Source organism: Oncorhynchus keta, unplaced genomic scaffold (assembly GCF_023373465.1).
Source record: "Oncorhynchus keta strain PuntledgeMale-10-30-2019 unplaced genomic scaffold, Oket_V2 Un_contig_11389_pilon_pilon, whole genome shotgun sequence".
NCBI classification, from domain to species: domain Eukaryota; kingdom Metazoa; phylum Chordata; class Actinopteri; order Salmoniformes; family Salmonidae; genus Oncorhynchus; species Oncorhynchus keta.
In genome coordinates this window covers 75,001-98,708 of record NW_026277466.1, presented here as the reverse complement: position 1 = coordinate 98,708, position 23,708 = coordinate 75,001, and the positions used below count along the sequence as shown (strand labels likewise).

The window sequence follows — 23,708 nt, the reverse complement described above, 5'->3', positions numbered from 1 at the left end:
TTTAGTGTTTAAACCCTCTGTGTCCAGGACCGAACTTTTTGAATATTATTTTCAGGGCGCCTCAATAGCAGGTATTGAACCCCGGGTAAATAATCACTAGTCAGAACCTCAACCTCAGTATACATTCATTATAAAAATACCTGATAAAAATATCTCCTCATTTAGCAAAAAACATGAACATAACTTTTTTTGGAATGAAACTCTTCTTCTGTTTCCCCATCTGAGCTCAGAGTAGATGAGAGATGTAATGTTTGTCTCTGTTGTGTTGAAGCCCAATCAAGCAGGAGAAACCAGCCTCCCCTGTTCCCAGCTGTGTGTCCATGAAGAGTGACTGGTCTATGGATCATCCTATAGTGTTTAGAGAGGGAGACTTTTCTACTGAACAAAGGTAAGAAGAACTCATGGGTCCTGGTCAGTGAGTTAAACAACACTGTCTCTAGTCATTTCTCCTCCCATTTTCCCATTTATTGTTGTTGTTTTCATAATCCATAGGCTAATCCTTTTGTCCATTTTCATAGTCCTAAAACAATATTAAACAAACACAACATTCCCTCCCTGTGTGTGTGTGTGTGTGTGTGTGTGTGTGTGTGTGTGTGTGTGTGTGTGTGTGTGTGTGTGTGTGTGTGTGAACTCCTCCTGGATGAGGAGATGTAATCTCTATTCTGGTTGCCTAGTCACTTATACCCCTACCTACATGTGGATATTACCTCAACTACCTGGTACCCTGCACATTGACTCAGTACTGGTTCTCCTTATAGTCTCATTATTACCTCAACTACCTGGTACCCTGCACATTGACTCAGTACTGGTACTCCTTATAGTCTCATTATTACCTCAACTACCTGGTACCCTGCACATTGACTCAGTACTGGTTCTCCTTATAGTCTCATTATTACCTCAACTACCTGGTACCCTGCACATTGACTCAGTACTGGTTCTCCTTATAGTCTCATTATTACCTCAACTACCTGGTAACCTGCACATTGACTCAGTACTGGTACTCCTTATAGTCTCATTATTACCTCAACTACCTGGTACCCTGCACATTGACTCAGTACTGGTACTCCTTATAGTCTCATTATTACCTCAACTACCTGGTACCCTGCACATTGACTCAGTACTGGTTCTCCTTATAGTCTCATTATTACCTCAACTACCTGGTACCCCTGCACATTGACTCAGTACTATTTCTCCTAATAGCCTCATTATTACCTCAACTACCTGGTACCCTGCACATTGACTCAGTACTGGTACTCCTTATAGTTTCAGTATTACCTCAACTACCTGGTACCCTGCACATTGACTCAGTACTGGTTCTCCTTATAGTCTCATTATTACCTCAACTACCTGGTACCCTGCACATTGACTCAGTACTGGTACTCCTTATAGTCTCAGTATTACCTCAACTACCTGGTACCCTGCACATTGACTCAGTACTGGTACTCCTTATAGTCTCATTATTACCTCAACTACCTGGTACCCTGCACATTGACTCAGTACTGGTTCTCCTTATAGTCTCATTATTACCTCAACTACCTCGTACCCTGGACATTGAGTCAGTACTGGTACTCCTTATAGTCTCATTATTACCTCAACTACCTGGTACCCTGCACATTGACTCAGTACTGGTACTCCTTATAGTCTCATTATTACCTTAACTACCTGGTACCCTGTACATTGACTCAGTACTGGTATTCCTTATAGTCTCATTATTACCTCAACTACCTGGTACCCTGCACATTGACTCAGTACTGGTACTCCTTATAGTCTCATTATTACCTCAACTACCTGGTACCCTGCACATTGACTCAGTACTGGTATTCCTTATAGTCTCATTATTACCTCAACTACCTGGTACCCTGCACATTGACTCAGTACTGGTTCTCCTTATAGCCTCATTATTACCTCAATTACCTGGTACCCTGCACATTGACTCAGTACTGGTACTCCTTATAGTCTCATTATTCGCGTCAACGAGCGTCTAGAAGTCAGTTCTATTTGTGACGCAGATCGCGCTGCATCTCTCTCATTGGTTTATAGGAGCAGGTGCCATCTCCTCATTGGTTTATAGAAGCAGGTACCCACGTGCCATCTCCTCATTGGTTTATAGAAGCAGGTACCCATGTGCCATCTCCTCATTGGTTTATAGAAGCAGGTACCCACATGCCATCTCCTCATTTAGCCAAAAAACTTAACATAAACATAACTTCTTTAAACAATAAAAGCTCATTTACAAACATTTCTGAAAAGTGATATGCTGCGTTTTGGAATGAAACTCTTGTTTCCCCATCTGAGCTCAGAGTAGATGAGAGATGTAATGTTTGTCTCTCTTGTGTTGAAGACCAATCCAGCAGGAGAGACCAGCCTCCCCTGTTCCCAGCTGTGTGTCCATGAAGAGTGACCGGTCTATGAGTCCTCCTATAGAGTTTAGAGAGGGAGACTTTTCTACTGAACAAAGGTAAGAAGAACTCATGGGTCCTGGTCAGTGAGTTAAACAACACTGTCTCTAGTCATTTCTCCTCCCATTTTCCCATTTATTGTTGTTGTTTTCATAATCCATAGACTAATCCTTTTGTCCATTTTCATAGTCCTAAAACAATATTAAACAAACACAACATTCCCTCCCTGTGTGTGTGTGTGTGTGTGTGTGTGTGTGTGTGTGTGTGTGTGTGTGTGTGTGTGTGTGTGTGTGTGTGTGTGTGTGTGTGTGTGTGTGTGTGTGTGTGTGTGTGTGTGTGTGTGTGTGTGTGTGTGTGTACTCCTGGGTGAGGAAATGTGATCTCATGTTTTGTCCACAGAAACCAACAGGAGGGATCAGAGTCAGAGATTCTCAGTGGTCAGTCTTCCCAGAGTCATCAAACAGACCTGGCCTCCATATTCAGTGTATGTGGTCCTGTTATGTACATTTGTTTTTGTTTACCTCAAGAAAAGTTGATCTGTCAATCATTCATTAATGTGTTGATGAGAAAGCATTTATTATCTTGCTTAACTTATTTACTTAATTTATTCCAGATGCTTGAAGAGAAAATTATGACATTTGTGAAGAACGAGCTGAAGATATTCAAGAGGATTCTTAGTCCAGAACTCCCACAAGGCTTTGAGAGTCAGAAGCAGGAAGTGGTGGGCGCTGAAGATGAGCAGCAGGAGAGCAGTGCCAGAGAGGGGGCTCTGAAGATCACACTGCACATCCTGAGGAAAATGAACCAGAAGGAGCTTGCTGACACACTGGAGAAATGTAAGATCTGTCTGCCTCATGTTGAATGATGTTTTATAACATTTAAAAACTGTAGCCAAAGTACAGCTAAAGTAGCTGTGTAACTCAATGATATTGTAGCAGCCTTAACACAACACCTCGTGACCTCATCAAGTAGCAGCAGGGATGTGTTGTGGTGATTCATTTAGAGAGAGAGAGACAACATTAATAATACCATCAATAATACCAATAATAATATAATCAGTCACACCAGTCTATAATGCATTATGAAAACATTTACACATTTATACAGTCAGTTAAGAGAATAAATTATCATAATTAAAATCTGTTACGGGAATTAATATGTTTTAATACCCAATTAAATTAAACACTCTGTCCACTCGTAAGAATTTGTAAGACTCTTATTTGCATAAAATGGACAGAGACCAAAACCAATCAGCAGCGTTTATTCTCGAGAGAACTGAACATGAAACAATTTACCACAGATTATAAACTGAAAATTACACCATTAGTTTTCGAACTGTCCCGTCTCTTCTCCACCCGGTACAATGGCAGTATAGTTATAGTATAGTATAGTACAATGGCTCTATAGTTATAGTATAGTATAGTACAATGGCAGTATAGTTATAGTACAGTATAGTACAATGGCAGTATAGTTATAGTACAGTATAGTACAATGGCAGTGTAGTTATAGTACAGTATAGTACAATGGCAGTATAGTTATAGTACAGTATAGTACAATGGCAGTGTAGTTATAGTACAGTATAGTACAATGGCAGTGTAGTTATAGTATAGTATAGTACAATGGCTCTATAGTTATAGTATAGTATAGTACAATGGCTCTATAGTTATAGTACAGTATAGTACAATGGCAGTATAGTTATAGTACAGTATAGTACAATGGCAGTGTAGTTATAGTACAGTATAGTACAATGGCAGTATAGTTATAGTATAGTATAGTACAATGGCAGTATAGTTATAGTACAGTATAGTACAATGGCAGTATAGTTATAGTACAGTATAGTACAATGGCAGTATAGTTATATATAGTATAGTTGCAGTATAGTATAGTACAATGGCAGTATAGTTACAGTATAGTATAGTACAATGGCAGTATAGTTATATATAGTATAGTTATAGTACAGTATAGTACAATGGCAGTGTAGTTATAGTATAGTATAGTACAATGGCTCTATAGTTATAGTACAGTATAGTACAATGGCAGTATAGTTATAGTACAGTATAGTACAATGGCAGTATAGTTATAGTACAGTATAGTACAATGGCAGTATAGTTATATATAGTATAGTTGCAGTATAGTATAGTACAATGGCAGTATAGTTACAGTATAGTATAGTACAATGGCAGTATAGTTATATATAGTATAGTTGCAGTATAGTATAGTACAATGGCAGTATAGTTACAGTATAGTATAGTACAATGGCAGTATAGTTATAGTGCAGTATAGTACAATGGCAGTATAGTTATAGTACAGTATAGTACAATGGCAGTATAGTTATAGTACAGTATAGTACAATGGCAGTATAGTTATAGTACAGTATAGTACAATGGCAGTATAGTTATAGTACAGTATAGTACAATGGCAGTATAGTTACAGTATAGTATAGTACAATGGCAGTATAGTTATAGTGCAGTATAGTACAATGGCAGTATATTTATAGTACAGTATAGTACAATGGCAGTATATTTATAGTACAGTATAGTACAATGGCAGTATAGTTATAGTATAGTATAGTACAATGGCAGTATAGTTATAGTATAGTATAGTACAATGGCAGTATATTTATAGTACAGTATAGTACAATGGCAGTATAGTTATAGTATAGTACAATGGCAGTATAGTTATAGTATAGTATAGTACAATGGCAGTATAGTTATAGTACAGTATAGTACAATGGCAGTATAGTTATAGTGCAGTATAGTACAATGGCAGTGTAGTTATAGTACAGTATAGTACAATGGCAGTATAGTTATAGTACAGTATAGTACAATGGCAGTATAGTTATAGTACAGTATAGTACAATGGCAGTATAGTTATAGTGCAGTATAGTTATAGTGCAGTATAGTACAATGGCAGTATAGTTATAGTACAGTATAGTACAATGGCAGTATAGTTATAGTGCAGTATAGTACAATGGCAGTATAGTTATAGTGCAGTTTAGTACAATGGCAGTATAGTTATAGTGCAGTATAGTACAATGGCAGTATAGTACAGTATAGTACAATGGCAGTATAGTTATAGTACAGTATAGTACAATGGCAGTATAGTTATAGTGCAGTATAGTACAATGGCAGTATAGTTATAGTACAGTATAGTACAATGGCAGTATAGTTATAGTGCAGTATAGTACAATGGCAGTATAGTTATAGTGCAGTATAGTACAATGGCAGTATAGTACAGTATAGTACAATGGCAGTATAGTTATAGTACAGTATAGTACAATGGCAGTATAGTTATAGTACAGTATAGTACAATGGCAGTATAGTTATAGTACAGTATAGTACAATGGCAGTATAGTTATAGTACAGTATAGTACAATGGCAGTATAGTTATATATAGTATAGTACAGTATAGTTATAGTACAGTATAGTTATAGTACAGTATGGTTCTCCCACCACTTTAGATAATTTATGACCGAGCCAAGGTCTTCCTGTGTAGATCATCATTCTAGCCAATCTGACGATAAGTTCATTCATTTTTACCAAGGAACAGACAGTCATTGTTCTCATTCTTGATTATATTTACACACATTATATTCAGTACTAGGATTAAAAAGAAAATTCATACATCTATACAGTAACATAATAGTATTCTGATTAGTACATATACAGTAACATAATAGTATTCTGATTAGTACATATACAGTAACATAATAGTATTCTGATTAGTACATATACAGTAACATAATAGTATTCTGATTAGTCAGTCCTGATTGAAATGTATACATAATTAGTCATTATTGATTAAAAAAACTTTATAACAGTCCTACAATACTGTAGACATTAAAACAGACGTAATATTAATATCCTCTGTGGTGTTTCTTCATTCAGATGAGCTTGCTGTGATTTGCCAACGTGAACTTAAATCTAATCTAAAGAAGAAGTTTCAATGTGTATTTGAGGGGATCGCTAAACAAGGAAACCCAACACTTCTCAATAAGATCTACACAGAGCTCTACATCACAGAGGGTGGAACAGGAGAGGTCAATAATGAACATGAGCTGAAACAGATTGAGACAACAACCAGGAAACAAGCAAGACCAGAGACTGCAATCAAATGTAACGACATCTTCAAACCCTTAACTGGACAAGACAAACGTATCAGAACTGTGCTGACAAAGGGAGTCGCTGGCATTGGAAAAACAGTCTCTGTGCAGAAGTTCATTCTGGATTGGGCTGAAGGAAAAGCAAATCAGGATGTCCAATTTGTGTTTTCATTCCCTTTCCGGGAGCTGAATTTGATGAAAGGGGACAAACACACTTTCATTAAACTTCTCAATCACTTCTCAATGGAAACCAAAGAATCAAGAATCTCCAACTACGACAAGTACAAAGTTGTGTTCATCTTTGATGGTCTGGATGAGTGCCGACTGCCCCTAGACTTCCAGAAGAACAAGATCTGTTGGGACGTCACAGAGTCAACCTCAGTGGATGTTCTGCTGACAAATCTCATCAAGGGAAATCTGCTTCCCTCTGCTCTCCTCTGGATAACTACCCGACCTGCAGCAGCCAATAAGATCCCTTCAGGGTGTGTTGACCAGGTGACAGAGGTACGAGGGTTCAATGACACGCAGAAGGAGGAGTACTTCAGGAAGAGATTCAGTGATGAGGACCTGGCCAGCAGAATCATCTCACACATAAAGACATCAAGGAGCCTCCACATCATGTGCCACATTCCAGTCTTCTGTTGGATTTCTGCAACAGTCCTTGAACACATGCTGGAACATAAGAGAGAAGAGATGCCCAAGACTCTGACTGAGATGTACACACACCTTGTGGTGTTTCATACCAAACAGAAGAATGAAAAGTATCTTGGGAAAGAAGAGACAGGTCCACACTGGAATAAAGAGAGCATTCTGTCACTGGGAAAACTGGCTTTTCAACAGCTTGTGAACGGCAATCTGATTTTCTATGAAGAAGACCTGCAAGAGTCTGGCATTGATGTTAATGAAGCCTCAGTGTACTCAGGATTGTGCACACAGCTCTTTAAAGAGGAATGTGTGCTGTACCAGGACAAGGTGTACTGCTTTGTTCATCTGAGCATTCAGGAGTTTCTGGCTGCTGTATATGTGTTCCTCTCATTCATCAACAACAATCAGAATCTAATGGACAAACTGCAAACAAAAGACGAGTCTGAAGTTACTGTCTACAAGAGTGCTGTGGATAAAGCCTTACAAAGTGAGACGGGAAACCTGGACCTTTTCCTCCGCTTCCTTCTGGGCCTCTCACTGGAGTCCAATCAGAAGCACTTACGAGGTCTACTGACAAAGACAAGAAGCAGCTCACAGAGCCATGAAGAAACAGTTAAGTACATCAAGGAGAAGATCAGGGAGAATCCCTCTCCAGAGAGGAGCATCAATCTGTTCCACTGTCTGAATGAACTGAATGACCATTCTCTAGTGGAGGAGATCCAAAGCTTCCTGAGATCAGGAAGTCTCTCAGAACCCAACCTGTCACCTGCACAGTGGTCAGCTCTGGTCTTTGTGTTGCTGACTTCAGAAAAGGAGCTGGATGTGTTTGACCTGAAGAAATACTCCAGATCAGAGGAAGGTCTTCTGAGGCTGCTGCCAGTGGTCAAAGCCTCCAGAGATGTTCTGTGAGTAAATAAAATGACATATAAGAACTAATCATCAGGAAGAAATATTCAGTTTAGAGAAAAATATGTATTATAATATGTATATATTGAAAAACACATTGAATAAATGCATTGATTTTCACATTAGTATAACAATATGACCATACAATTCTAGGAGACGGAATATGTTATGTTGTTTGAGAGAATAAACCAAATGCATCTACCATTGTCCTTCTACACTAATCGTTACATTAACAGTGTGTTTGTGAAGTCATGATGATCTCTTTGTCAGGCTGTCAGGCTGTGGAGTCACAAAGGAAGGCTGTGCTTCTCTGGTCTCAGCTCTGAGGTCAAACCCCTCACACCTGAGAGAGCTGGATCTGAGTAACAATGAGCTGAAGGATTCAGGAGTGGAGCTGCTCTCTGCTGGACTGGGGAATCCCCACTGTAAACTGGAGACTCTGAGGTCAGTATTCCTGTAGTTGGTCAACAAGTGATAACTGTTCACCAGATCCACATGTGTTTACCAGACACACATAGTCCACACCATATGTGTTTGGACAGTGAATATTACAGTTTTAAATGTGGTGCTATGCTCCAGCATTTTGGATTTGAGATAGAATGTTTCATATTAGGAGACAGAACAGAATGTCACCTTTTATTTGAGGTTAAAGGTGAGAGGTTAGCATGTTTTGTTGTAGTCTCTGTTATTGATAATGGTGAGAGGTTAGCATGTTTTGTTGTAGTCTCTGTTATTGGTAATGGTGAGAGGTTAGCATGTTTTGTTGTAGTCTTTGTTATTGGTAATGGTGAGAGGTTAGCATGTTTTGTTGTAGTCTCTGTTATTGGTAATGGTGAGAGGTTAGCATGTTTTGTTGTAGTCTCTGTTATTGGTAATGGTGAGAGGTTAGTATGTTTTGTTGTAGTCTTTGTTATTGGTAATGGTGAGAGGTTAGCATGTTTTGTTGTAGTCTCTGTTATTGGTAATGGTGAGAGGTTAACATGTTTTGTTGTAGTCTCTGTTATTGGTAATGGTGAGAGGTTAGCATGTTTTGTTGTAGCCTCTGTTATTGGTAATGGTGAGAGGTTAGCATGTTTTGTTGTAGTCTCTGTTATTGGTAATGGTGAGAGGTTAGCATGTTTTGTTGTAGTCTCTGTTATTGGTAATGGTGAGAGGTTAGCATGTTTTGTTGTAGTCTCTGTTATTGGTAATGGTGAGAGGTTAGCATGTTTTGTTGTAGTCTCTGTTATTGGTAATGGTGAGAGGTTAGTATGTTTTGTTGTAGTCTCTGTTATTGGTAATGGTGAGAGGTTAGCATGTTTTGTTGTAGCCTCTGTTATTGGTAATGGTGAGAGGTTAGCATGTTTTGTTGTAGCCTCTAACTTTCTCACTCATTATTATTCATGATTCTTTCATTATTTTTTCTTAATCAAGGCAGGATTCAGGATTCATTTATTATTGTTTAGAAACATGTTATCTACTCTGTTAGACAGAAAAATACTCCACTCATCATCCACCATTTTATTATTGGGCAAAACACAACCCAAAACACAACCAAAACAAACTGCAAATGCAACCAACGAGTTTACGACCAAATACTAAACTTTTGACTACTTTAACATTACATTACATTTAAGTAATTTAGCAGACGCTCTTATCCAGAGCGACTTACAAATTTAATACACTATAAGTGAATTGTTCAGAATACTTAAGACTTCTTCTAATGGGGAGACTGGAAACATAAATTGTTTTCATTTTTAATAGTGAAACAGATATGTATTAAAATACCCTCAAATAAAAGGGGACATTATAAACTGTCACCTCATATGAAACATTTGATCTGAAATCCAAAATGTTGGAGTATAGAGACACATTTAAAATGTTAGCTTCACTGTCTAAATAGATATGGTGTGGACTGTATACTCAATACAATCTAAATCTGATACCTCACTGTCTAAATAGATATGGTGTGGACTGTATACTCAATACAATCTAAATCTGATACCTCACTGTCTAAATAGATATGGTGTGGACTGTATACTCAATACAATCTAAATCTGATTCCTCACTGTCTAAATAGATATGGTGTGGACTGTATACTCAATACAATCTAAATCTGATACCTCACTGTCTAAATAGATATGGTGTGGACTGTATACTCAATACAATCTAAATCTGATACCTCACTGTCTAAATAGATATGGTGTGGACTGTATACTCAATACAATCTAAATCTGATACCTCACTGTCTAAATAGATATGGTGTGGACTGTATACTCAATACAATCTAAATCTGATACCTCACTGTCTAAATAGATATGGTGTGGACTGTATACTCAATACAATCTAAATCTGATACCTCACTGTCTAAATAGATATGGTGTGGACTGTATACTCAATACAATCTAAATCTGATTCCTCACTGTCTAAATAGATATGGTGTGGACTGTATACTCAATACAATCTAAATCTGATACCTCACTGTCTGTCTTTTGACTGATACTGCTTTTTAAACTGGTCTGGTCAGTCTACTATAATATTTGTACTATACATGTTTCTATCCTCAGGTGATGATTTGATCATTTGTCATTTGGAATGATGATACACTATTTACGAATAGATATGGAATGGAAGGTTCTATATGTTGAAAAAATATACTGCCACTATTTTCACCACCAAAGAATAGCAGTGTGATTTTAATATGATTTGACTCTTTGCAGGCTGTCAGGCTGTCTAGTCACAGAGGAAGGCTGTGCTTCTCTGGTCTCAGCTCTGATGTCAAACCCCTCACACCTGAGAGAGCTGGATCTGAGTAACAATGACCTGAAGGATTCAGGAGTGGATATGCTCTCTGCTGGACTGGGGAATCCCCACTGTAAACTGGAGACTCTGAAGTCAGTATTCCTGTAGTTGGTCAACAAGTGATAACTGTTCACCAGATCCACATGTGTTTACCAGACACACATAGTCCCCACCATATGTGTTTGGACAGTGAAGCTTACAGTTTTAAATGTGGTGCTCTGCTCCAGCATTTTGGATTTGAGATAGAATGTTTCATATTAGGTGACAGTACAGAATGTCACCTTTTATTTAAAGGTATTTTCATACATATATATATTTTACAGTTTGTAAATTAAAACACTTTATGTATCTACTTCTCCCATTTGAAAAAGTCATAACATTTTGGATAAATTATTTCAGTCAAAAGTTTAGTATTTGGTCCCATATTCCATGCCTGCAGTGATTACATCAAGCTTGTGATTCTACTAACTTGTTGAATTAATTAGCAGTTTGTCTTGGTTGTGTTTTGGATGTTTTCCTAATAGAAACTGAATGGTGAATAATGTCCTGTCATTTTGGAGTCACTTCACTTGTATTGTCAGCAAGAATAGAAGATGTTTCTGAACAATTCTACATTCATGTGGATGTTACCATGATTATGAATAATCAGGAATGAATCGTGAATAATGATGAATGAGAAAGTTACAGAGGCACAAAGATCAGACCCCCTCTGTTATTGGTAATGGTGAGAGGTTAGCATGTTTTGTTGTAGCCTCTGTTATTGGTAATGGTGAGAGGTTAGCATGTTTTGTTGTTTCCTCTGTTATTGGTAATGGTGAGAGGTTAGCATGTTTTGTTGTTTCCTCTGTTATTGGTAATGGTGAGAGGTTAGCATGTTTTGTTGTTTCCTCTGTTATTGGTAATGGTGAGAGGTTAGCATGTTTTGTTGTAGCCTCTGTTATTGGTAATGGTGAGAGGTTAGTATGTTTTGTTGTAGCCTCTGTTATTGGTAATGGTGAGAGGTTAGCATGTTTTGTTGTAGCCTCTGTTATTGGTAATGGTGAGAGGTTAGCATGTTTTGTTGTAGCCTCTGTTATTGGTAATGGTGAGAGGTTAGTATGTTTTGTTGTAGCCTCTGTTATTGGTAATGGTGAGAGGTTAGTATGTTTTGTTGTAGCCTCTGTTATTGGTAATGGTGAGAGGTTAGCATGTTTTGTTGTAGTCTCTGTTATTGGTAATGGTGAGAGGTTAGCATGTTTTGTTGTAGTCTCTGTTATTGGTAATGGTGAGAGGTTAGCATGTTTTGTTGTAGCCTCTGTTATTGGTAATGGTGAGAGGTTAGCATGTTTTGTTGTAGTCTCTGTTATTGGTAATGGTGAGAGGTTAGCATGTTTTGTTGTATCCTCTGTTATTGGTAATGGTGAGAGGTTAGCATGTTTTGTTGTAGCCTCTGTTATTGGTAATGGTGAGAGGTTAGCATGTTTTGTTGTAGTCTCTGTTATTGGTAATGGTGAGAGGTTAGCATGTTTTGTTGTAGTCTCTGTTATTGGTAATGGTGAGAGGTTAGCATGTTTTGTTGTAGTCTCTGTTATTGGTAATGGTGAGAGGTTAGCATGTTTTGTTGTATCCTCTGTTATTGGTAATGGTGAGAGGTTAGCATGTTTTGTTGTAGTCTCTGTTATTGGTAATGGTGAGAGGTTAGCATGTTTTGTTGTAGCCTCTGTTATTGGTAATGGTGAGAGGTTAGCATGTTTTGTTGTAGTCTGTTATTGTTAATGGTGAGAGGTTAGCATGTTTTGTTGTAGCCTCTGTTATTGGTAATGGTGAGAGGTTAGCATGTTTTGTTGTAGTCTGTTATTGTTAATGGTGAGAGGTTAGCATGTTTTGTTGTAGCCTCTGTTATTGGTAATGGTGAGAGGTTAGCATGTTTTGTTGTAGCCTCTGTTATTGATCATGTTGTTGACTACTTTAATACTTTGAGTGAATTGGTCAGAATACTTATGACTTCCTCAAATGGGGACTAGATACATAAAGTGCTTTATTTCTAAAGGTTGAATCAGATATGTATTAAAATATCCTCAAATAAAAGGTGACATTATATTCTGTCAGGGTTTTCCTGTGGTGAAGTAGAGGAGGACCAAAACGCAGCGTGGTTATATTGATTAATGTTTAATAAAAACAGATAAACATGAACACTACAAAACAATAAACGTGGAAAACCAAAAACAGCCCTATCTGGTGCAAAACACAGAGACAGGAACAATCACCCACAAACACCCAGAGAAACCCAGGCTACCTAAGTATGATTCTCAATCAGAGACAACTAATGACACCAGCCTCTGATTGAGAACCATACTAGGCCGAAACATAGAAATACCCCCAAAACATAGAAAAACAAACAGACTGCCCACCCACCTCACGCCCTGACCATACTAAATAATGACAAAACAAAGGAAATAAAGGTCAGAACGTGACAATACTGTCACCTCACATGAAACATTTTATCTGAAATTCAAAATGTTGGAGAATAGAGCCACATTTAAAATGTGAGCTTCACTGTGAAAATAGATATGGTGTGGACTGTATACTCAATACAATCTATATCTGATACCTCACTGTCTAAATAGATATGATGTGGACTGTATACTCAATACAATCTAAATCTGATACCTCACTGTCTAAATAGATATGGTGTGGACTGTATACTCAATACAATCTATATCTGATACCTCACTGTCTAAATAGATATGGTGTGGACTGTATACTCAATACAATCTAAATCTGATACCTCACTGTCTAAATAGATATGGTGTGGACTGTATACTCAATACAATCTAAATCGGATACCTCACTGTCTAAATAGATATGTTGTGGACTGTATACTCAATACAATCTAAATCTGATACCTCACTGTCTAAATAGATATGGTGTGGACTGTATACTCAATACAATCTAAATCTGTTACCTCACTGTCTAAATAGATATGGTGTGGACTGTATACTAATACAATCTAAATCTGATACCTCACTGTCTAAATAGATATGGTTTGGACTGTATACTCAATACAATCTAAATCTGATACCTCACTGTCTAAATAGATATGGTTTGGACTGTATACTCAATACAATCTAAATCTGATACCTCACTGTCTAAATAGATATGGTGTGGACTGTATACTCAATACAATCTAAATCTGATTCCTCACTGTCTAAATAGATATGATGTGGACTGTATACTCAATACAATCTAAATCTGATACCTCACTGTCTAAATAGATATGGTTTGGACTGTATACTCAATACAATCTAAATCTGATACCTCACTGTCTAAATAGATATGGTGTGGACTGTATACTCAATACAATCTAAATCTGATACCTCACTGTCTGTCTTCTGACTGATACTGCTTTTAAACTGGTCTGGTCAGTCTACCGAAATATTTGTACTATACATGTTTCTATCTACAAGCAATACTTGGATAATTTGTCATTTCTAATAATGATACATTAATATATGAATATATATGGAAGGTTTCAGGACACTGATATAACTGATGTATCTGAATATGTAGAAAAATATACTGCCACTCTGTTCACCACCAAAGAATATCAGTGTGATTGTAATATTATTTGACTCTTTGCAGGCTGTCAGGCTGTCTAGTCACAGAGGAAGGCTGTGCTTCTCTGGTCTCAGCTCTGGAGTCAAACCCCTCACACCTGAGAGAGCTGGACCTGAGTAACAATGACCTGAAGGATTCAGGAGTGAAGCTGCTCTCTGCTGGACTGGAGAATCCCCACTGTAAACTGGAGACTCTGAGGTCAGTATTCCTGTAGTTGCTCAACAAGTGATAACTGTTCACCAGATCCACATGTGTTTACCAGACACACATAGTCCACACCATATGTGTTTGGAGAGTGAAGCTTACAGTTTTAAATGTGGTGCTCTGCTCCAGCATTTTGGATTTGAGATACAATGTTTCATATTAGGTGACGGTACAACATTTCACATTTTATTTAAAGGTATTCATACATATACAGTCGTGGCCAAAAGTTTTGAGACACAAATAGTAATTTTCATAAAGTTTGCTGCCTCAGTGTCTTTAGATATTTTTGTCAGATGTTACTATGAATACTGAAGTATAATTACAAGCATTTCATACGTGTCAAAGGCTTTTATTGACAATTACATGAAGTTGAAGCAAAGAGTCAATATTTGCAGTGTTGACCCTTCTTTTTCAAGACCTCTGCAATCCGCCCTGGCATGCTGTCAATTAACTTCTGGGCCACATCCTGACTGATGGCAGCCCATTCTTACATAATCAATGCTTGGAGTTTGTCAGAATGTGTGGGTTTTTGTATATCCACCCGCCTCTTGAGGATTGACCACAAGTTCTCAGTTCTCTGGGATTAAGGTCTGGGGAGTTTCCTGGCCATGGACCCAAAATATCAATGTTTTGTTCCCCAGGTCACTTAGTTATCACTTTTGCCTTATGGCAAGGTGCTCCATCGTGCTGGAAAAGGCATTGTTCGTCACCAAACTGTTCCTGGATGGTTGGGAGAAGTTGCTCTTGGAGGATGTGTTGGTACCATTCTTTATTCATGACTGTGTTCTTAGGCAAAATTGTGAATGATCCCACTCCCTTGGCTGAGAAGCAACCCCGCACATGAATGGTCTCAGGATGCTTTAGTGTTGGCATGACACAGACTGATGGTAGTGCTCACCTTGTCTTCTCCGGACAAGCCTTTTTCCGGATGCCCCAAACAATCGAAAAGGGGATTCATCAGAGAAATGACTTTACCCCAGTCCTCAGCAGTCAATCCCTGTACCTTTGGAGAATATCAGTCTGTCCCTGATGTTGTTCCTGGAGAGAAGTGGCTTCTTTGCTGCCCTTCTTGACACCAGGCCATCCTCCAAAAGTCCTCGCCTCACTGTGCGTGCAGATGCACTCACACCTGCCTGCTGCCATTCCTGAGCAAGCTCTGTACTGGTGGTGCCCCAATCCCACAGCTGAATCAACTTTAGGAGACGGTCCTGGTGTTTGCTGGACTTTCTTGGGCACCCTGAAGCCTTCTTCACATCAATTGAACCGCTCTCCTTGAAGTTCTTGATGATCCGATAAATGGTTGATTTAGGTGCAATCTTACTGACAGCAATATCCTTGCCTGTGAAGCCCTTTTGTGCAAAGCAATGTTGACGACACAAGTTTCCTTGCAGGTAACCATGTTTGACAGAGGAAGAACAATGATTCCAAGCACCACCCTCCTTTTGAAGCTTACAGTCTGTTATTCGAACTCAGTCAGCATGACAGAGTGATCTCAGCCTTGTCCTGAGGCAGCAGACTTTGTGAATATTAATATTTGTGTCATTCTCAAAACTTTTATCCACGACTGTATATTTTACCGTTGAGATATGAAAGCACTTTATGTATCTAAACTCCTCAAAAAAAAACATCCGTTTTTCAGGACCCTGTCTTTCAAAGATCATTTGTAAAAATCCAAATACCTTCACAGATCTTTTTTGAAAAGGTTTAAGCACTGTTTCCCATGCTTGTTCAATGAACCATAAACAATTAATGAACATGCACCCGTGGGATGGTCGTTTAGACACTAACAGCTTACAGACGGTAGGCAATGAAGATCACAGTTATGAAAACTTAGGACACTAAAGAGGCCTTTCTACTAACTCTGAAAAACACCAAAAGAAAGATACCCAGGGTCCCTGCTCAGTTGCATGAACGTGCCTTAGGCATGCAGCAAGGAGGCATGAGGATTGCAGATGTGGCCATGGAAATAAATTGTGATGTCTGCACTGTGAGACGCCTAAGACAGCGCTAAAGGGAGACAGGATGGACAGCTGATCGTCCTCGCAGTGGCAGAACACGTGTAAAAACACCTGCGCAGGATCGGTACATTCGAACATCACACCTGCGGGACAGGTACAGGATGGCAACAACAACTGCCCGAGTTACACCGGAACACACAATCCCTCCTCCAGTGCTCAGATTGTCCGTAATAGGCTGAGAGAGGCTGGACTGAGGGCTTGTACACCTGTTGTAAGGCAGGTCCTCCCCAGACATCACTGGCAACAACGTCGCCTATGGGCACAAACCCACTGTCGCTGGACCAGACAGGACTGGCAAAAATTGCTCTTCACTGAGGAATCGCGGTTTTGGCTCACCAGGGGTGATGGTTGTATTCGCATTTATCGTCGAAGGAATGAGCGTTACACCGAGGCCTGTACTCTGGAGTGGGATCGATTTGAAGGTGGAGGGTCCGTCTTGGTCTGGGGAGGTGTGTCACAGCATCATCGGACTGAGCTTGTTGTCATTGCAGGCAATCTCAAAGCTGTGCGTTACAGGGAAGACATCTTCCTCCCTCATGTGGTACCTTTCCTGCAGGCTCATCCTGACATGACCATCCAGCATGACAATGCCACCAGCCATACTGCTTGTTTTGTGCGTGATTTCCTGCAAGACAGGAATGTCAGTGTTCTGCCATGGCCAGCGAAGAGCCCGGTTATCAATCCCATTGAGCACATCTGGGACCTGTTGGATCGGAGGGTGAGGCTGGGGCCATTCCCCCAAAATGTCCGGGAACTTGCAGGTGCCTTGGTTGAAGAGTGGAGTAACATCTCACAGCAAGAACTGGCAAATCTGGTGCAGTCCATGAGGAGGAGATGCACTGCAGTACTTAATGCAGCTGGTGGCCACACAGATACTGACATACTTTTGATTTTGACCCCCTTTGTTCAGGGACACATTATTCCATTTCTGTTAGTCACATGTCTGTGGAACTTGTTCAATTTATGTCTCAGTTGTTGAATGTTATGTTTATACAAATATTTACACATGTTAATTCAGTTTGCTGAAAATAAACTCCGTTGACAGTGAGAGGCGTTTCTTTTTATGCTGAGTTTAGTTCTCCCATTTGAAGAAGTCTTAATTATTTGGTCAAATTAATTTAGTCAAAAGTTTAGTATTTGGTCCCATATTCCATGCCTGCAGTGATTACATCAAGCTTGTGATTCTACTAACTTGGTGAATGAATTTGCAGTTTGTCTTGGTTGTGTTTGAGATGTTTTCCTAATAGAAACTGAATGGTGAATAATGTCCTGTCATTTTGGAGTCACTTCACTTGTATTGTCAGTAAGAATAGAATATGTTTCTGAACACTTCTACATTCATGTGGATGCTACTATGATGATGAATAATCATGAATGAATAGTTAATTTTATTTTTATTTTTTATTTCAATTTAACCAGGTAGGCAAGTTGAGAATAAATTCTCTTTACAATTGGTAATGGTGAAGATAAAGCAAAGCAGTTCGACAGATACAACGACAGAGTTGTAGCCTCTGTTATTGGTAATGGTGACAGGTTAGCATGTTTTGTTGTAGTCTCTGTCAATAATAAGTGTAAACAGGTTAGTATGTTTTGTTGAGCAAATGAGGTAATGGTGAGAGGTTAGCAAAAAAGGCCTCTGTTATGGTAATGGTGAAGGTAAATGTGTTATAGCAAGTAAAACACTGGAATGGTAGATTTGCAATGGAAGAATGTGCAAAGTAGAAATAAAAATAATGGTGAAAGGAGCAAAATAAATAAATAAATGAAATACAGTAATGGGAAAGAGGTAGTTGTTTGTCTTCTGTTATAGGTGGGTATGTACAGGTGCAGTAATCTTTCACATTCATTATTAATCAAGATTCATTCATGATGTTTCTTAGTATTAATCATGGCATCATCAGGATTCATGTATTATTGTTTAGAAACATGTTATCTACTCACTTATAAATAAAATTACTCGTCATCATCCACCATTTTAATTCTGAGCAAAACATAACTCAAAACACAACCAAAACAAACTGTAAATGCAACCAACCAGTTTGAGTCACAAGCTTGATGTTGCGTTGCGTTAAAGGAATATCAGACCCAATAATAAACTTTTGACTAATTTAATCCACTATAAGTAAATGTATCAGAATACTTAGATACATGAAGTGTTTTCATTTCAAACCGTGAAACAGATATGTATTAAAATGTGACATTATATACTGTCACCTCATATGAAACATTTGATCTGAAATCCAAAATGTTGGAGTATAGAGACACATTTAAAATGTTAGCTTCACTGTCAAAATTGTACTCAGTACAATCTAAATCTGATTCCTCACTGTCTGTCTTTTGACTGATACTGCTTTTTAAACTGGTCTGGTCAGTCTACTCAAATATTTGTTAAAATGCATCTTTCTATCTTCAATACTTGGATAATGTGTCATTTCTAGGCTGCTTCTCTGGTCTCAGAGGTCAGAGGTCAAACACAACACCTTATTTGTGGACTGGTAACAGTGTAAACAGGGAAAGCTGAGTGTATCATTTTAATACAACCTGTCTGTCATTGTATTTCTCTGTGTTTCAGTAATGGTGAAACTGTTTTGAAACACATCCTGTAAAGTGTTGGCCTCAGTTCTCATTTCAAACCCCTCAATGGTGAGAGGTTAGCTGGATTGTTGTAACAACTGTTACCTGAAGGATTCAGGAGTTAAGCTGTTTTGCTGTAGCTCTGTTATCCCACTGGTAAACTGGAGACTCTGAGGTCAGTATGTTTGTAGTTGGCCAACAAGTGATAACTGTTCAGAGATCCACATGTGTTTGTTGACACACATAGTCCACACCATATGTACATACCTGTGTTACTGTTTTGTTGAATAGTGTTATTGGTAATGGATATAGAGGCACAAAGATTTTTTAAATGATCAACTCTCTGTTATTGGTAATGGTGAGAGGTTAGCATGTTTTTGTTGTAGCCTCTGTTATTGGTAATGGTGAGAGGTTAGCATGTTTTCTTGTAGCCTCTGTTATTGGTAATGGTGAGAGGTTAGCATGTTGTCTTGTAGCCTCTGTTATTGGTAATGGTGAGAGGTTAGCATGTTTTCTTGTAGCCTCTGTTATTGGTAATGGTGAGAGGTTAGCATGTTGTCTTGTAGCCTCTGTTATTGGTAATGGTGAGAGGTTAGCATGTTGTCTTGTAGCCTCTGTTATTGGTAATGGTGAGAGGTTAGCATGTTTTCTTGTAGCCTCTGTTATTGGTAATGGTGAGAGGTTAGCATGTTTTCTTGTAGCCTATGTTATTGGTAATGGTGAGAGGTTAGCATGTTGTCTTGTAGCCTCTGTTATTGGTAATGGTGAGAGGTTAGCATGTTTTCTTGTAGGCTCTGTTATTGGTAATGGTGAGAGGTTATCATGTTTTGTTGTAGTCTCTGTTATTGGTAATGGTGAGAGGTTAGCATGTTTTCTTGTAGGCTCTGTTATTGGTAATGGTGAGAGGTTATCATGTTTTGTTGTAGTCTCTGTTATTGGTAATGGTGAGAGGTTAGTATGTTTTGTTGTAGCCTATGTTATTGGTAATGGTGAGAGGTTAGCATGTTTTGTTGTAGCCTCTGTTATTGGTAATGGTGAGAGGTTAGCATGTTTTGTTGTAGTCTCTGTTATTGGTAATGGTGAGAGGTTAGTATGTTTTGTTGTAGTCTCTGTTATTGGTAATGGTGAGAGGTTAGCATGTTTTCTTGTAGCTCTGTTATTGGTAATGGTGAGAGGTTAGTCATGTTTTGTTGTAGTCTCTGTTATTGGTAATGGTGAGAGGTTAGCATGTTTTCTTGTAGGCTCTGTTATTGGTAATGGTGAGAGGTTATCATGTTTTGTTGTAGTCTCTGTTATTGGTAATGGTGAGAGGTTATCATGTTTTGTTGTAGTCTCTGTTATTGGTAATGGTGAGAGGTTAGCATGTTTTGTTGTAGTCTCTGTTATTGGTAATGGTGAGAGGTTAGTATGTTTTGTTGTAGTCTCTGTTATTGGTAATGGTGAGAGGTTAGCATGTTTTGTTGTAGCCTCTGTTATTGGTAATGGTGAGAGGTTAGTATGTTTTATCTTGTAGTCTCTGTTATTGGTAATGGTGAGAGGTTAGTATGTTTTGTTGTAGTCTCTGTTATTGGTAATGGTGAGAGGTTAGCATGTTTTGTTGTAGTCTCTGTTATTGGTAATGGTGAGAGGTTAGCATGTTTTGTTGTAGCCTCTGTTATTGGTAATGGTGAGAGGTTAGTATGTTTTCTTGTAGTCTCTGTTATTGGTAATGGTGAGAGGTTAGCATGTTTTGTTGTAGCCTCTGTTATTGGTAATGGTGAGAGGTTAGCATGTTTTGTTGTAGCCTCTGTAACCACTGGTACATGGTCATGTTTACCATCTGTATTCTGTCACACTTGTATTATCATGGCATCATCAGGATTAGTTTAGTAGTGCTTAGAAAGATGTTATCTACTCACTCAGACAGAAAATTACTCCAGTCATGAATCACAATTGTTTTAATGAACAAAAATAACCCAAAATAACCAAAACAAACTGTAAATGCAACAAACGAGTTTGTCACGACTTCCTGCACCAGGTCGGTCCCTCTCCTTGTTCGGACGGCGTTCCTGGTGGTCGACGTCACCGGTCTTCTAGCCATCGCCCTGATCCACTTTCATTTTCCATTTGTTTTGTCTTTGTTTTACACAGCTGGTTTCATTTCCCAAATTACATGTTCATTATTTAACCCTCTTTTCCCCCTTTCTTTGTTTTCTGTCTGTTCGGTCTGTTATTGTGGGCTCGGTATTACGACATGTTGTTGAATATTTGAGTAAAGTTACTTGTGCTACTCATCTCTGCTGTCTCTGCTGTCCTGACTCCTCTGCACCAGCTACACCCAGACCATTACAGGGACACATCTCTGCTGTCCTGACTCCTCTGCACCAGCCACTACACACAGACCACTACAGGGACACATCTCTGCTGTCCTGACTCCTCTGCACCAGCCTCACCCAGACCATTACAGAGGACACATCTCTGCTGTCCATTACAGAGACACCTCTGCACCAGCCTCACCCAGACCACTACAGGGACACATCTCTGCTGTCCTGACTCCTCTGCACCAGCCTCACCCAGACCATTACAGGGACACATCTCTGCTGTCCTGACTCCTCTGCACCAGCCTCACCCAGACCATTACAGAGACACATCTCTGCTGTCCTGACTCCTCTGCACCAGCCTCACCCAGACCATTACAGAGACACATCTCTGCTGTCCTGACTCCTCTGCACCAGCCTCACCCAGACCATTACAGGGACACATCTCTGCTGTCCTGACTCCTCTGCACCAGCCTCACCCAGACCATTACAGAGACACATCTCTGCTGTCCTGACTCCTCTGCACCAGCCTCACCCAGACCATTACAGAGACACATCTCTGCTGTCCTGACTCCTCTGCACCAGCCTCACCCAGACCATTACAGGGACACATCTCTGCTGTCCTGACTCCTCTGCACCAGCCTCACCCAGACCATTACAGAGACACATCTCTGCTGTCCTGACTCCTCTGCACCAGCCTCACCCAGACCATTACAGAGACACATCTCTGCTGTCCTGACTCCTCTGCACCAGCCTCACCCAGACCATTACAGAGACACATCTCTGCTGTCCTGACTCCTCTGCACCAGCCTCACCCAGACCATTACAGAGACACATCTCTGCTGTCCTGACTCCTCTGCACCAGCCTCACCCAGACCATTACAGAGACACATCTCTGCTGTCCTGACTCCTCTGCACCAGCTTCACCCAGACCATTACAGAGACACATCTCTGCTGTCCTGACTCCTCTGCACCAGCCTCACCCAGACCATTACAGAGACACATCTCTGCTGTCCTGACTCCTCTGCACCAGCCTCACCCAGACCATTACAGAGACACATCTCTGCTGTCCTGACTCCTCTGCACCAGCTACACCCAGACCACTACAGAGTTTCAGTCACAAGCTGGATGAAGTCATTGAGTTCAAGGAATATCGGACCAAATACTCAACTTTTGACTATTTTAATACACTGAAAGTTAATTGGTCAGAATACTTATGACTTCTTCAAATAGGGGTCTAGATATATAAAGTGATTTTATTTCTAAATGTTGAAACAGACATGTATTAAAATACCCTCAAATAAAAGGTGACATTATAAACTGTCACCTCAAATGAAACATTTCATCTGAAATCCAAAATGTTGGAGAATAGAGACACATTTAAAATGTTAGCTTCACTGTCTAAATAGATATGATGTGGACTGTATACTCTATACAATATAAATCTGATACCTCACTGTCTAAATAGATATGGTGTGGACTGTATACTCAATACAATCTAAATCTGATACCTCACTGTCTAAATAGATATGGTGTGGACTGTATACTCAATACAATCTAAATCTGATACCTCACTGTCTAAATAGATATGGTGTGGACTGTATACTCAATACAATCTAAATCTGATACCTCACTGTCTAAATAGATATGGTGTGGACTGTATACTCAATACAATCTAAATCTGATACCTCACTGTCTAAATAGATATGGTGTGGACTGTATACTCAATACAATCTAAATCTGATACCTCACTGTCTAAATAGATATTGTGACTGATACTGCAATTTAAACTGGTCTCAGTCTAAATAGATATGGTGTGGACTGTATACTCAATACAATCTAAATCTGATACCTCACTGTCTAAATAGATATGGTGTCACTTTACTCAATAAATGAAATCTGATACCTCACTTATAAATAGATATGGTGTGGACTTTACAATACACTAAATGATATATCTGAATATGTTGAAAAACAATATACTGCCACTATTTTCACCAAGTGCTTCACACTGAATAACAGTGTGATTTTGAATCATGATTTGATCTCTTTGTCAGGCTGTCAGGCTGTGGAGTCACAGAGGAAGGCTGTGCTTCTCTGGTCTCAGCTCTGAGGTCAAACCCCTCACACCTGAGAGAGCTGGACCTGAGCTACAATCACCCAGGAGACTCAGGAGTCAGACTGC

The 23,708-nt window shown here is 39.2% G+C and overlaps 1 protein-coding gene and 1 long non-coding RNA gene across 29 annotated transcripts in view; one reads left to right on the top strand and one right to left on the bottom strand.

The window, feature by feature from the left end:
* Positions 1–174: 174 nt before the first annotated feature.
* Positions 175–23,708, top strand: part of LOC127917390 (NACHT, LRR and PYD domains-containing protein 12-like) — a 25,364-nt gene continuing 1,830 nt past the window's right edge. The window contains exons 1-9 of one of the 8 annotated variants that reach the window (XM_052500579.1): positions 175–388; positions 2,342–2,458; positions 2,799–2,883; positions 3,013–3,235; positions 6,287–8,051; positions 8,323–8,496; positions 10,752–10,925; positions 14,455–14,628; positions 23,581–23,708. The exon at positions 23,581–23,708 is cut by the window's right edge and continues 46 nt beyond it. In XM_052500579.1, the coding sequence (XP_052356539.1) occupies positions 321–388; positions 2,342–2,458; positions 2,799–2,883; positions 3,013–3,235; positions 6,287–8,051; positions 8,323–8,496; positions 10,752–10,925; positions 14,455–14,628; positions 23,581–23,708 (2,908 nt within the window). In that variant the 5' untranslated portion in view covers positions 175–320. The remainder of the gene's footprint in view (positions 389–2,341; positions 2,459–2,798; positions 2,884–3,012; positions 3,236–6,286; positions 8,052–8,322; positions 8,497–10,751; positions 10,926–14,454; positions 14,629–23,580) is intronic. The other 7 variants (XM_052500580.1, XM_052500584.1, XM_052500583.1 and 4 more) reach the window with 7 other exon arrangements.
* LOC127917391 (uncharacterized) lies at positions 652–2,024 on the bottom strand. Of its 21 annotated transcripts, none has more exons than XR_008097237.1 (5): positions 1,915–1,965; positions 1,717–1,851; positions 1,537–1,653; positions 977–1,473; positions 652–913 (listed from the first exon to the last, which is right to left on the bottom strand). It is a non-coding gene; the product is annotated as an uncharacterized LOC127917391 (long non-coding RNA). The 21 variants fall into 21 exon arrangements; XR_008097226.1 differs by having other exon boundaries at positions 977–1,536; positions 1,600–1,653; XR_008097223.1 differs by having other exon boundaries at positions 977–1,536; positions 1,600–1,725; positions 1,789–1,851; positions 1,915–1,961.